This window comes from Diuraphis noxia, unplaced genomic scaffold (assembly GCF_037042655.1).
Source record: "Diuraphis noxia isolate RWA-SAM2 unplaced genomic scaffold, SU_Dnox_SAM2 contig0002, whole genome shotgun sequence".
Lineage (NCBI taxonomy): Eukaryota > Metazoa > Arthropoda > Insecta > Hemiptera > Aphididae > Diuraphis > Diuraphis noxia.
Genome location: NW_028301712.1, coordinates 77,807,041 through 77,822,235, shown reverse-complemented (window position 1 = coordinate 77,822,235; position 15,195 = coordinate 77,807,041). Strand labels below are relative to the sequence as shown.

The 15,195-nt window shown below is 28.6% G+C and overlaps 1 protein-coding gene across 5 annotated transcripts; it reads right to left on the bottom strand.

Moving 5' to 3' along the window:
* Positions 1-139: 139 nt before the first annotated feature.
* On the bottom strand, positions 140-10,035 carry LOC107162474 (uncharacterized). Of its 5 annotated transcripts, XM_089221349.1 has the most exons (10): positions 9,755-10,035; positions 4,452-4,601; positions 4,244-4,348; positions 3,915-4,180; positions 1,292-1,849; positions 1,120-1,221; positions 790-927; positions 638-721; positions 392-557; positions 140-320 (listed from the first exon to the last, which is right to left on the bottom strand). In XM_089221349.1, the coding sequence occupies exons 4-10, from the start codon at positions 4,168-4,170 to the stop codon at positions 239-241; spliced, it is 1,386 nt and encodes a 461-aa protein (XP_089077475.1). In that variant the 5' UTR covers positions 4,171-4,180; positions 4,244-4,348; positions 4,452-4,601; positions 9,755-10,035; the 3' UTR covers positions 140-238. The 5 variants fall into 5 exon arrangements, with proteins under 5 accessions (XP_089077475.1, XP_089077476.1, XP_089077473.1 ...); XM_089221350.1 differs by lacking the exon at positions 4,452-4,601; XM_089221347.1 differs by lacking the exons at positions 4,244-4,348; positions 4,452-4,601 and having other exon boundaries at positions 9,714-10,035.
* Positions 10,036-15,195: the final 5,160 nt, after the last annotated feature.

Genomic DNA, 15,195 nt, shown 5'->3' with positions numbered 1-15,195 from the left:
TCATTGTAATAAATTTAAACAGCCAAATTCGATAAATAGAATATAGTTGACTTTAGCATTGTTGTATTTATTATTATATTTTCTATTTACTTACTATGACAAAAATAAAAAAATAACAATTAACAATTCAACGCACAAATTAAATAAATGATATGACATTACTTCTTTTTACAAAAATGACAGCAGTTATACGTATTAAATTTCCACAAATAAAATAGAAAATAATATTAAAACATTATTAACTTATAACGTAAACATTACATCGTTTTTCTGCAATGGTATCGTTTTGCCAAAAATGTTTGTATTTTAAATACAAAATCCTATAAAAAAAAATATAAATATAATCTAAATATAAGTAAGTAAATAATTTTTGAGATGAGAAATAACTTACACAAATACATATAATATAGGCAAAGTCAAAACGGCATACAATATATTGAACAAACACAAATGTCCAAGTTCATTATAATGAATGGGTTCAAATGCATATTGATAAGCACTAACTACACTAAGAGTAAATAAAGAGTTCATACACATTTGTATGGCATTTAAACGGCCTAAAAAATGTAAACATTATAATTTTTCTAATAACATTTACAAATAATTATATAGGTAGTAAAAATATATACGCAGATACCGAGCTGTTCGATTGGCACCAATTTAGATGTTAACGAACTAATGATAGTGACCGCTGTTCCATGGCATAAATAAATTATTGTAACTATAAAAAAATTCTTATTAATTTTGTATGAGTATAATATGAATAATCAAATATGAATAAATATTTACTCAAAAATATTTTAAAAAATTGATTTGAAAAAATGTAGCATACAGCAGCTATGATATAAAAGCAGCAAATTGAAATACTAATTAGTAAATCGTTTATTTTCATTTGATGACTTAAAACCGAAACCGATAATATAGTTCCTAGAAACAAAAAGAAAGTATATAAAAAAGGCTTAAGTGAAAAATGAAAAACAATTTAAAAGTATTCATACTGAAATAATTGAATGTAGGTCTACATTTTTAGGCCTCCAATAAGTACTTAATAGCTAAATAATTCTTCAACTGCAGATAATTTTGTTTTTCTAACAACTAAAAAAATAGTTGAATAATTACCGAAAAATATAGCCAGCATTTTCAAAACGCCAAAACAAACTTCCTCAAAATCACGCCACATAAACGATGTTATTACATACGACATTATTAAATTATTATCACCTGAAATATACGATTTCAATATTATGATTTCTAATGTTTAATATTTACAGAAATAATATTTATTACTTACATTCTATTCTTGTTACTATTATTGATTGACATATTATCAATATAGCTAATATAACAGCAGAACTCTTTAACTTATCCTGAAATAAATCGGTAAACTCTTTAAGAACATATTTTGGTCTCTTCCATAAAATGTCTCTATTGGGAGAGCTAGATGTGTCCTTAACGTGCAAATTGACAACCGACAGCGCAATATAATTCAACAGCATTGGTACCAAAAACAGAAAATTTCTATAACCATATGGTATGTTTATATATTTTAATAATGCAACCAATCCCGCACCCATTAACGAACTTATAGGATAAGTTGCAATTATTATTCCATGTTTTAAAGTTCTTGATTCAACAGTTGAATTTTCTGATACATATGACATCACACCAATCCAGAAAATATTTCGACCAACGTAAATTGCAGGAATTATCCATCTTAAGAAATCATAATTATAACTCAAGTAGCTCCAACAGCTCATAACAAAGAATAAACCATCTGTTAGTATCTGTGTTGTTATTGGTAAGAAAATCAAAGGTTTACGTTTTCTTCCATGACTGTCACTCCATGCACCTAAAAATAAATTTAATTATACTATACTAATTGTTAATTTAATAAATAGTGAAAAGCTTCAATGTATTTTTATTGAAAGTATTGTTATTTCGATTAAATTTTAACACGCCAATTTTCATGGATCTTATTGGTATAATTTTATTATTTTAATCATTGCAGATTTTTCTGAGATGATAAACGAGTAATGACCAACATACAGTAGGTGATATCAGACAGCCAGAGCATTATTATGTTACTATATAAAAAAAAATGTTATCTTTATATATGTATACAAATATACAATCTACATTTCTACATATTAAACTGTTCACATACATTCATTCACAAATGCTTCTGATCAACGACAATAAAAAGTTGTTGATTAACTCTTAAATGTCAAGTAATAGATTAATAGATACATTTTTAGTTCATTACATGGAATTAACGAATCGCGGAAAAAAAATTTTCTATTTAAGATAGTTCAAACCTATAGTATTATACTATGATGTAATATATATTCAAAAAATACTATTCATAATATACTTAATACAATTTACAATTTAATTGTTGACTTATTATAAACAATTGCAATTATTACTAAATGTGTACAACTTTAAACCAGATATTAAAATATGATACTTTTAATTCATTTTTGTATATCATTATATTAATATAGGAAACTAATTTTTAAAGTATTCAGTAATCAGTTTTCTCATAAATGAGAAATATATTCCAAATCATAATCAAAGTCAGAATCAATAATATTATTATTTATTAGCAATATATTATAATACATAATTTTACAAATAAAACATATTTGATAGGGGCTTCTAAAAAATTAATGTTATTAAAACGCATATTATAATATAATAAACAGTTTATTAACATTACCTACATTTTTTGTTTTTGTACATATTTTGCAAGATAGTTTATACATTTAATTACATATTTTAGTATATTTATACAATGAAAAATAAAAAATTATTATAATAATTATTATTCAGGTAGATTAGGACAGTGAAAATGAGGCAGTAGAAAGGTTATTTAAAAAAATGACAGGATTTTCAACAGAACTGAAATTTCACAAAAATATAAACCTATAAATAACCTATGAAATATTTCAACCAACATGCAGCAAAATAAATAAATTAATAACTTGAATTGATTGTATAAGTATTAACTTATACATATTTCAGTCTCAATTTAAGTCATTAATTTTCTTAATTTATTTATTTTGCTTAGTTGAGCTTTTGCTTTTTTTTTTGGCTAGTGATACTGTATGTTGGTTGAAATATTTCATACGGATCAACAAGCTTTGTTTGACATAAGACTGAATTACAGGTTTATATTTTTGTGCAATTTCAGTTATGTTGAAAAACCCTGTCTGTTAGCCTTTTAACTACTCCTGATCCTCTAGGAATAAGTTGGTTTGTCATTTTTTTAAATAACCTTTCTACTCTAAAAATGTTAGTTTTAAAGTTTTTACTGGGAGTTATTAATCTTCAATAAGAAAGATGATTAATTCAAGAGGGCATTAAATAATCATGTTCATTTGTAGCTCTTGATTTTTTTACCGCTGTTATGCTTACATGTCGCTACGGCACAAGATTATCGATACGCAAACAATTTACAAAAAAGATTGTGAAAACGATAGTCGATAAACATTAGCAAAAAAAAATACTAAGCTCGTCAAAACGCATGTGAAAACAATATATTTCACAATTGTAAACAAATAATGTCTCCTACGGGTGACGTCACGGTCCGATTTCTCCCACTCCTACTTTTTCATATTTTCCATATGAGGCAACCTTTATTATCTATAAACCTTGGCTTCAACCGACAATTAAAATTAATGTCACATTGTCATGTAATATTATGTATTATGTTGTTATTAATCGTTAGATAAAAACCTCGTTGTTAGTCAGTGGCTCAGTGCGCCCTTAGTCCAATAATGCAACCAAGTGGAAAACGCCATAAGACAATGGTTTACTTTCAGAAATAAAAGTTATGCTGGTATTGGAATAAACAGGGAAAAAAAATTTTATTCCGTATACCTTAGTAAGTAATTTAGAGTTTTTAGACTTACCTGCTATTAAAGCAACTGCGAAAGAAACAAAATACTGTAAAGCAGTAGTAGTCGTCGGACTTCCGTAAACACCCATGAGACATTCCCCGAACCCGAACGGAATTAATGGCTCACAGGAACGTCTAATGATCAAGTCATTTTGAAAGCTATTAGACACCGACAACGATGCCGTGTATAACACAGTCGTTATTATCAGGTAAGGTTCCTGACAGAAGTCCAATTGTTTTTTGTCTCCTGTCGGTTTGCGGATGAACATTTTAAAATGTCTGAAACAATTAAAATTTCCACAAGTCCCAAATAATTAGCGTCACAATATACTATTATATTACCACTCGCAGTAAATTCCTACGATATATTATGCTGTAGTGGCGTACATAACAATTTATAATTTTGACACATCAACTCATCTGTGCGCATGCCCGTAAACACCGTACCTATGTGTATAGTAGGTAACGTGTAAGTATGAAGTGTCTTTAATTACGTTGCGCATAAGTACTAGTATTTAACATGTACAATATAAATTATTTTTATATTTACTCGGCTTAAATTGCATCAAGGACAAACGTACCATACAATAGTCATTGTGTTAATATGATGAGTGTGTAGGTAGTAGGTACAACTGAGGTGTGTCTGCTAAATAAATGCTGCAGAATTGTTTTTCAATAAATATTCGGAGTAGCTTGTACCCTGTAGGTAATTTAAGTCTAAATGAGAAATCGAATATCATGAATTATTATGATAAGGCAATGTATCCTAATCGACAAACCTTTTCGGAATTACTAATTTAATCAAACATTACTAGATATAAAGATATATCGAAGATATGCTGTTCTTTCGGTAGCATTCTCAACTCGGAGAAGTGGAGAAAAAAATGATAAGGAAAGGTGCATTAATTAGTTAATGCAAGCAAAGATTATATTAATTATATTGACAAATTAAGAGCGCGGAAATAGCTAAAACCTGTAGATAACTTGAGGTACTAAGAAACGAAAAGTCAAGAGGACAGCTTACATACTTGATGAATTTCGTTAGTAGTTAATGTTTACATAATGCATCATTAGTCTATATATATCATATACAGTGTGATCACGATTTAAGGTAACACTAAATATGTCAGGTGGATGACCTTGTATTGCTATTGGGTTTTCGGGAGGTGATAGGGAGTACTTAAATACATATTTTCAGATAAATTTCAAATTTTTAACACTATTGGTGTGCGCATGCACAACACAACTTACATTTTTTTAAATGGAAACACGATTTTTTTCTACATATTCAGGTAGATTATTATTTTTAAACATTTTTTGTATCAAAAGTTTTTTCTATTTACAAAACTGACCAAGTTAGAGTAAGTCAATATTTAGATTTTTGCATAATACGTGTTTAATGCAATTTTCATTTATAACCACTGGAAAAAATAACATAAGTGCCAAATGAATGTTTAATTTACTTTATCTATTTACAAATAATGATTTATTAATACTATTAATAATGGAATTATGAATAAACAAAATCATAAATACTGGGATGACACAAACCCTCACGCTGGTCACGTGAAACACATTTTCAAACGGTCTGGGTCGTTTTAACGTAGGTATGGTGTGGGTTAGTAGGTGGAAAACTAATAGGACCGTTTTTTTTATAATGGTACGCTCAATAGTAAACGATATCTTAATTTTTTGACCAACGAACTACAAAGACTGTTGGATGATGTTCCACTAGCTACACGAGCACATAATATATGTATTTTCAGCATGATGGGGCTGCCCAGACCAGCCCACAATGCAGTTATTGTTAGACGAAAATTAAATTTAATATTTCCGAACCCCTGGAACTTATGGCGTCATTCCTTGGCCCGCACGATCCCCAGATTTAACTCCCTTGAATTTTTTTTTTTATGGGGATATTTGAAGACTGTGGTTTATGCAGATCTACCTGTTAATCTTCGGTACTTAAAAAATAAAATACAGGCATCATGTGATATTTTAAGTGAAGATCAAATCAAGGCGGCAACTTCCCCTGAGTTTTTGAGACGACTGGAATCATATTTAGAACATAATGACAAAAACTTCAAACAATTCATGCCATAAATTCATTTTATGTTAAACTACCCTAACCTGTATTTATTACTATTATCATTATTAGTATTTTGGGGGAATTATCGATTCCGCCGAAACTACCTGCTTAGGAAAAAGGTTTATATTGATTCCGCCGGCTACTGATTATAAAATCTACATATTGATTCCGCCGGCTACTGTTTATAAAATCTACATATTGATTCCGCCGGCTACTGATAGGTTAGGTTACTGATACGTTTTGAAGGTATAAAATAAAAATGTATAAATGTAAATAATTTTGATAATATTTGGTCACATGTCTAAATTGAATAAAATTATGATAATAGTATATAAGTATAAAATAAAAATGTATAAATGTAAATCATTTTTTTCAAATTAACATTATGTATATGATATTGTTGATTTATAGATTTATAAAATTTATAAATTCACTTATTAACTGTTTCCAAATATTACCAAAAGTAGTTATACACTTTAATTTTGAACTATATAGGTACAATTGTAATATTTTTATACAATTTATACTATATACAATTAACAATATGATATATTCAAATGTACATATTAATTAAATACTAATATTTTAATTTATAGTTGTATAATAATATATTAATATAATTATACTAAATAGACTATAAATTTTAAAATACATATACAAAGGGGGGATGAACAGTGTCCGGCGGAATCGATGTGTAAATATTGCAAACGGTAGCCGGCGGAATCAATAGCCGGCGGAATCGATATGCAGATATTATAAACGGTAGCCGGCGGAGTCAATAGCCGGCGGAATCGATATGCAGATATTATAAACGGTAGCCGGCGGAGTCAATAGCCGGCGGAATCGATGTAAAATCGGCGGAATCGATATACGCCCGTATTTTGAAATATCTTACGATAAAAATAATGTTTAATTATTTCACACTTATTTTATTATATGATTATTATTATTATTATCTGATTATCTTAGCGTTATTAAAGCTATTGTAAAATAAAACAAAATGCCACTATAAAAATAGTTAAAATTGTAATCCTATCACAGTAAATTACTAAACAAAAATCATCGAGTTACTTATTAATCAGTTATTATAGTGACCAACAGTATTAATAAATAAATTAATAAATGATCACACTATATATTATTAATTACAAGTCATGCACTCACACGTGCCAATTGACGCCATCAAAATTTTTCTAGAAATCGGTAGTTTATTTATATTTTCTTACCGAGCTTATTAGTTGGTTTGTACTTAAGATTTTGAAATGATTTATTTTTAACTAATTGTAAATTGATTATTAAATTAACTAAAAATTGAAAACTGTGAGATCGACAAAATCTAAAAAAAGACATATTCTGTGTAAAATATAGATAGTAGCATTATCTACTGGCATAATTTACAGAAGACACCTTCGACCATATAAGCTAATCATAGATATATCTATGAAGCTAATAGACGCGGCATACGGTAAATATCTTGACGTCAACATCATGTTGCGTGTGACGTCACGTTTGGGCAATAACGCCGGCCGGCGGCCGGACTATAGATAGTATTCTAGCTAACCCAATAAAATATGATTGAATGGCTTACTTACAAATTTGAATTTTTAATTTCTTATTTCCTTACTATAACACTAATTACTATTTATCTATCTATCTGTGTATCACGGTTTTTCTCCTATTTTACGAGTTATTTATTAATTAAAATATAATTATTAAATTAAATTTACCAAAATGATATATTTAGAACTAGTATATTGTTACCTCATTGTAAACTCTCAGATTAATATACACTTGAAATCATAAAATAGCAAGGCTGGGCAAGTTAACTATTTTTTTTAACTCGTCAAGTTAAGTTAATATAGAAAAAAGTAAGTTAAGTTTAAAGTTAAAAGTTACCTCTATTTTTTTAAACTTGCAAAAGTTACAAGTTAATTAGAAAATAAAAGTAACTTAACTTAGTTAAAAATATGTTACTTTTTTTTTAGTATAAAATAAATAATTATACTGCCTACAATAAATGTCTTAAACATTTTAAATAAATGCATGTAATAAATTTATTTACTGTAGGTACTTATATTTGTATATTATAGCCTACAGGTACTTTAATCAATGATGAAATCCAATAAAATAATTGTTATGTATTTGTTAACGTAATTGATCCACAACTATACTAAATATTATTTATTAGAATATAATTACTTGATTACACAATATATAAATACATTATATAAAATATTATTCAATTAATAGTAAGAATGCGATATTTAATCAAACCATTATTGTATTTTACCATTTTAGCATTTTAGTAGACAGTAGTTACCTCATACCTAGTCCTAGTGAGGTGTATTTGCCATTTGGTGTATCATATGAATATCAAAAGTAAAAAAATGCAACCAAAAACTAAGCTTTACAACATTCATACTTTAACTATCATTATAATAAAACCGTAAAAATGTATCAAACATTTCGAAACACAATACTTTCAAGTTTCAAAGAAAGCAGTTTAAAACTATGAAAGCTAGAATGTGAAAAATAATTTTCGACGACAAGGGACAGACTCGAGACATACAATACGACACATGATATAACTATCATGATACGACAGTAAAAACTGTGTTCCAGACGGCAAACGCTGTGAGCCTGTGGACGAGTGAACAACAAATAAACAAATTAATAATAACTTGAAATTGTTTTGCCCAAATGTGACGTCATATCATTAAACATGATAGCTACATAATTGTGCCTATACAAGCATATGATAAGGCGCGTCTATTAGCTTATATGGTCGAAGGTAGACACAACATTAAAAACCACTGTGTATTGATTTCTAGATATGTCAATGACCTTGGATATTTAAAAAAAATATTGGGTATTATTAGATTATCATTTTTTCTAAATCATTAGCAAATAAGCAACATCCGTTTTACGATTACGATGTTAGAAAACTGCAAACTATAACTTAAAAATTATAGCCTATAAATCATGTACCAATTAAAATATCATTAAAAAAAAAAAAAAAAAAAACGTACTCAAGAATGACTATTACTTATAGAAAACAATGAAATGGAGTCACATCGAACACATTATTTTTATCTGTATAATATATTTCCTTTTCAAAATGATGATTTCATATGACTAAACTGACAAATCAGACAAGCACTTCTGAAATTGTCCATAAACACACTATTAGACTACACATGCACATTTGCACAGAGATACAATATTATCGTGGCAGACTTAATTATTTAGGTATGATACTTTGTATACTATGTTGTTATGGTGGTAAACCAATGCGTACTAGATATCGGTAACTCGCCAAGCCGACTATTTTGACATAACTTATTAATTGTACCTACGTGAGCTTATAAGTTATTGTTTCGCCAACGCCGGACTTACCTTGCTTGGCTCGTGGACGGCGATGACTCGTGCTCTGAAGGGATGGATAGGGTATACAAAATAATATATATATATAAATAAATAAATAAATTACACCATATAAATCATAATATACAAGGGTTCATATTCATATAAATACAAAACAAAATAATGAGAACTCATGTGAGTAATAATATAATAAGCAGACCGTCGGTCTTCTAATAACAAATAATACTTATTAAATAGATCGTTATAATTTTATTATATTATAATAACACGGACCATCTATCCTTTAACACGAATAATGATAGTAATGAAATAATTATATTAATTATAATAGAAAGGTACCTTAAGGAAAGGGATAAGGAACTCTCTGGACCTTTTCTTACTTGATTGACCGGAACTGGCAATATGAAGCGTCAAACGAACCGAAGCTGGTCGTGTCTAAATCTGGATTGAACTGATCGTACCGGAACTGACGATGCAGCAACAAATGATTGCCGAAAACACGGTAAAGACTTCTTCGAGCGAATAAAACACAACTTGTATGAAAAGCCAACGATAAAAAAATACACGTGTTTTCATTAGTAACAACACGCAGTTGTTGACAACAACGTGCGCTCAGTAATAATTGTTAACGACAACAACTGAACAATGAACAATTCAACAATGGTGGCGGATAACGCGATGGTGTGCTCGCAACGTCGCAGGCTTGCTGGACGCCGTACGTTCCAGCTGAACGGCGGCGCTTGATTTCTCGACCAAGGGGGTACCCGTTATCATTTATCAACTTGCACGACCAGTTATATTTAAACGAATGGATCATAGCAGGAAAAATGTCTCACTGTCCATGACGTCATTATGCCGCTTATCATTTTACCATTGTTGATAATTATTATTGGAAGTAATGTACTTTAGATAAAACCTAACCAGCATGACATCTGTCCCCCGTGTCTTGTGGTTTTTGCTTAATATAAAACAAAAATACAGCATTATTTAAAACTGTAAACAGTTCAATAATCAATAGTATTTTACTATTTTGTTTGCAGTTTGCACTTCGTTTTTGCAATTTTTTTCTAATATGTATCGTTGTGAATTTTGTGAATCGACGTATGTGTCAGAATCTGGGTTTTATGAACACAGACGTACTAAACATAGTGAATTAATTGTAGCAACTCAAGACTTTACCTACTCAGGAACTTAAACTATCATGGTCTACACTCAATAAAATTTCAAAATATTTAAACTAATTTTAAGCTATTTTAAAATATACATCTTCATTTTTATAAATTAGTTATAAAATTAAAATTATTTTTCATTAAAACAACTATATTTGTATTTAGGAAAAAATATATATAATAAAAAAATACTATAGCATGTAATTAAATTATAATACAAACATTAAATGATTATAAATGTCAATAAAAAAATGTTCACTTGTCAAAAGGCTTGAAAACAAAGTTCCTTGTAAGTTGTTATTATAGCTATTTAAAAATATTAAAGTTGCATACACAACATTTTTTTAAGCATTAATGTTAAAATTTGGATTAAATTAGATAGCTAAATGAAAAATAACAATTTAGTTATTTGATTGAAATTTAAAAATATTATTCATGGGTAATTTTAAGAAACTTTTAAATACCAATATAAATAGCCAAATAGGATTATATTTTACACACACAATGGCATTATAATTAATAACAATTAATTCAACCTATGCTGTATATTCAGAACTTGTATTTAGTATTGTTTTGTTTTTAATTATGTTACACTAATAAGTCTCAGTAGGTATTAATATAAAAAAAATCACCCAACATCCAACCACCCGCCAAATGTATGTGTTGCTTCAGCAGCACATATACCATAGAATAGACGCCACTGGTATTACTTATTACATAGTTTTCTTCCGACTGTCTTTAATTTTAATTAATGAAGATTGTAAAGGTCCAGATACGTACAGAGGGTGTTCGGCCCAGTGGAAATAAGGGGTACATGTAATTAGAGAAAATAGGAACTTAAAAATAAAATATTAAAACTTAAAATATTTACTACTTAAAATATTTTTATAAAAATTAAGAGGTATCCTATTATCTCTCTATTCAAGCCGCAAGTAGGTACTGATTTTTAAGTATATTTACTAAGGAATAATAAGTAGGTATTTAAAAACAATATAATTAGTTGTCAATAATATTAAAAACATTACCAATAAATTCTCTGCAGCTGTACTTGTTTGATCACCCTAAAATTTAAACAAATATATACCTAACTAAATAAATATATTAAGTTTTAAATAGAAGTACCACTGAACTAGGCTGAATAAAATTTTCATTTTCTTTATTATTTATTAATGACAACTTGCATTTATAACCATTCCATATTAAAAATTACCTATAATACCTTTTCATAGATTTATTCATTTAATCATTATTATTTTATTTTAGTTTAAAGCTTAATATTTACATGGTTCAGCCAGGCTGTAGGCTATTCTCACTGTCCCACCTGGCCTGTCCGCCTCTGCTTATATAGATATAGGTAGTATAAAAAGCTGCTGTCTTCAGTTTTTTGTTTTAAACATTATACTTATTATTTTTTTTATTATTTAAAAGTTGGTACTTTCTATTGTTTTAAATAGATAAACCAAAATTATATATCAGCTACCTTTATTAAATAATTTCTTATTTAGACAGAAAAAAAACTTACTATTCGCGTTTTGTAATGCGTTTTGTTAACTTTTGTATAATATATTAATATGGTTGTCTACTGTTATCAACAATGGTAAAATGATAAGCGGCATAATGACGTCATGGACAGTGAGACATTTTTCCTGCTATGATCCATTCGTATATTTAACCACGGACTAAGATAGTCCGTGTATTTAACTATAATAAATATTAACCATAGATAATATATACAACAAGTTGTTGTTGTATATATCTATGATATTAACTTAATTTCGATCATGATTTCGATAAACACAGATAACAGTGCCAAGCCTTTAGTAAATTTATTTTGCCATCAAAACCTTTAAACCTTGTGGTTTTATCCATAACTAGACAAAAGCAGCTGTATTATATGTGAGTTACACCCCATTTTTAACTACCTATTGGTAGTTGGTATTCATAGCCCCGTTTAACGGGTGGTGAATTGTATGGTGTTTAATAGGGTGAAAAATTGTTGAGGGCCAACATAAAATAAAAAATAAAAAATTATAATTATAATTTTCTTAAGTCTGGCATATTTTAATTTTCCCAGGGATGGCAACAGGTTAATTAAATTTAAATATTGGGAAATACAATTTTTCAACTATTTTAGGTTTTTACTTTCTTAAATGATAACATAAATTTTAGATTCTCGGTGGAACGTTAAATATATTGATTTTACTAATTGATAAATATGACTGATAAACCTAACCTAACTGATTAATACAAATAATACAATTATGAAAATTTAAAAATGTGTAACAAAAATAAAATTTAAACTTAAAATATTAATTTGAACTTGGTTTCAGATAGAAGGTCCCCTTCGGGATCTTTAATATTTTAGGGCTACGAGCCCGGGCTCCAAAGCTCCATGCTTAATCCGGCCGTGTACTTAGATACTACATATAAAACAGATAGGTTTTAGCTTAGGTACCTACATTATATTTTGTTGTATACAGGGTGATTCTTTTATCAAACAACAATTATATGGTGTTTGTGTGTAAATACCACCTAACATACACCTATAACACACAAACACCATCCAACTTTGGGAGGCTATGTCTTGTAAACGGATTAACGAAAAATGAAAATTTAAACGTGAAAATTCATTGAAAAAATAGCCTTTTTAATTAATGAAATTTTAAGTATAGTTTGTCATTTGGAAATCAAAAGTTGATAATGGTTAACCTGATAAATATAAGGGTGAAAATTAAAAAAAATATATATATAGTTCAAGAACAAGATGGTTCTAAAATTTTGAAAAAAGTCAATAGTTTTTGAAATAATGAGTGTTGTTTGATAAAAGAATCACCTTGTATTTATATATATATATATATTTATATTTATAGTATTATTGTATTAATATGGTATTCTTAAATTCATTTACTGGAAACTGGAGGTCTATTGTAATGTAGTGTACATAAATCTATCTTCTTTATAAAGAACAATTAAATATACTACTTCAATCGTTTATTATTCAGTGATATTATTTTATGAATTTATGATATGATTTCTCAACAGTAACAACAGAAAAGTACGGACTATGGTCTATGTTAATACTTGATAGATGCTTAATATTTTTATCAGCTATATGTTAACATAATTTAAAAGATGAATAAGGAAGACCTATAAAATATTATATTACAATATAGATAGTACTATTATACATGTATAGTATATGCATGTAAATTATTATTATGCTTAATTTTTATGACCTACCTAACTGACTAGTGATATTGATAAACACATTTAAATCATTATTCAATCCCATAGCTATAGATAGTTTGCATGTAAGATGCACAAAGTACCTACTCGAGCAGCACAGTCACGTTATTTAACCACAGAAATTCGTTCATGTTCCATTAATAAGTATTATAAATTTTAGAGCCTATATTATGCAATGAGATAGGTAATAAAAATATCATAATGTTATATGGTTTCACAAACTCACGGTTTAACGGAAAACTGTAAATCAGAACAATCCGTAAGATACATCGGTGCGAGCATGATTATTTATCTGTGAAATTTTATCTCCCTCTTCATCGTAAAATATTCTTAGTAAATATTCCTCGATCAAATTAACCTAATGAAGTAGATAATAAATTTAGCTACTTACTTTAATATATTTTAGTTATGCGTTAGTTTCTTTCCGACTTCGATAGTATCACGCTTAAACATATTTTTCGGGAGGGCGGATGTTTGAACCCCCAAATCCTCCAATAAGCTTATTCCAGGCCATTTGAATAGGCCGAATAGGGTATGCATTTAAACCATCTCATAGATATAACTAATATAATATTATATATTAAATGTCTAATAAAGTGCATTTATTCGTCACTACTAAGAAAATATGTATATTATACCTACTCAATATAGATTTATCAGTCATTTAAATTAATGATAAAATAAAACCATGTCAGTCAGTATATATAACAAAGTATCACGACTTGTGTCGTTACAATTACTAGAATTACATTGTACCTAGTCAAGTACGATCAACACCAAGCTTTTGAGGCCTGTTTCTTACCCCATTGTTTCCGTAGGTGTGGTCCATTCGTCCATTTTTCCGATAGGTTTTTTATGGTTCCAACATTCAACGTACTGAGTTTTACTCCCATTTTAAAAACATATTTAGAGGTGGAGTGGCCGAGCGGACTAAGGCGTCGGTTGCGACGCACGCAGTCGCCGGTTCGAATCTCGGTCATGGGCGGCATCACTCTTTGGGCATTTCGCGATGTCTGGAGAGAGAGGCCGCCGGCCCCTAACCGGGCATGGCAGAAACCCACGGGTGCCCATTCAAAATTCTGCCAAAAACCCACGAGTTAAAACCTTACAGTTCCTTCCCCTACAGTTCCTCAGGTTAATGACCTCAGTTGTCGAAGCCTTAACCATAAAAAAAAAAATTATATTATAATACATAATATATTTTTAAACACCAGTCATAAACATAAAATGTAAAACTTTTTTTCTATTGATTTTTTGTTTTAAAAATAAAAATGTGGCTTTAAGGATTCAAAGTTTTCTTGATAACAAGATAAAATCGGCTTTTAAGATTATTATCGGTGTGTTGGAATTCGTTAGATTTAATGTATAACATTTTGTCATTTAAAGAATTTCGATTTAGGCATTTT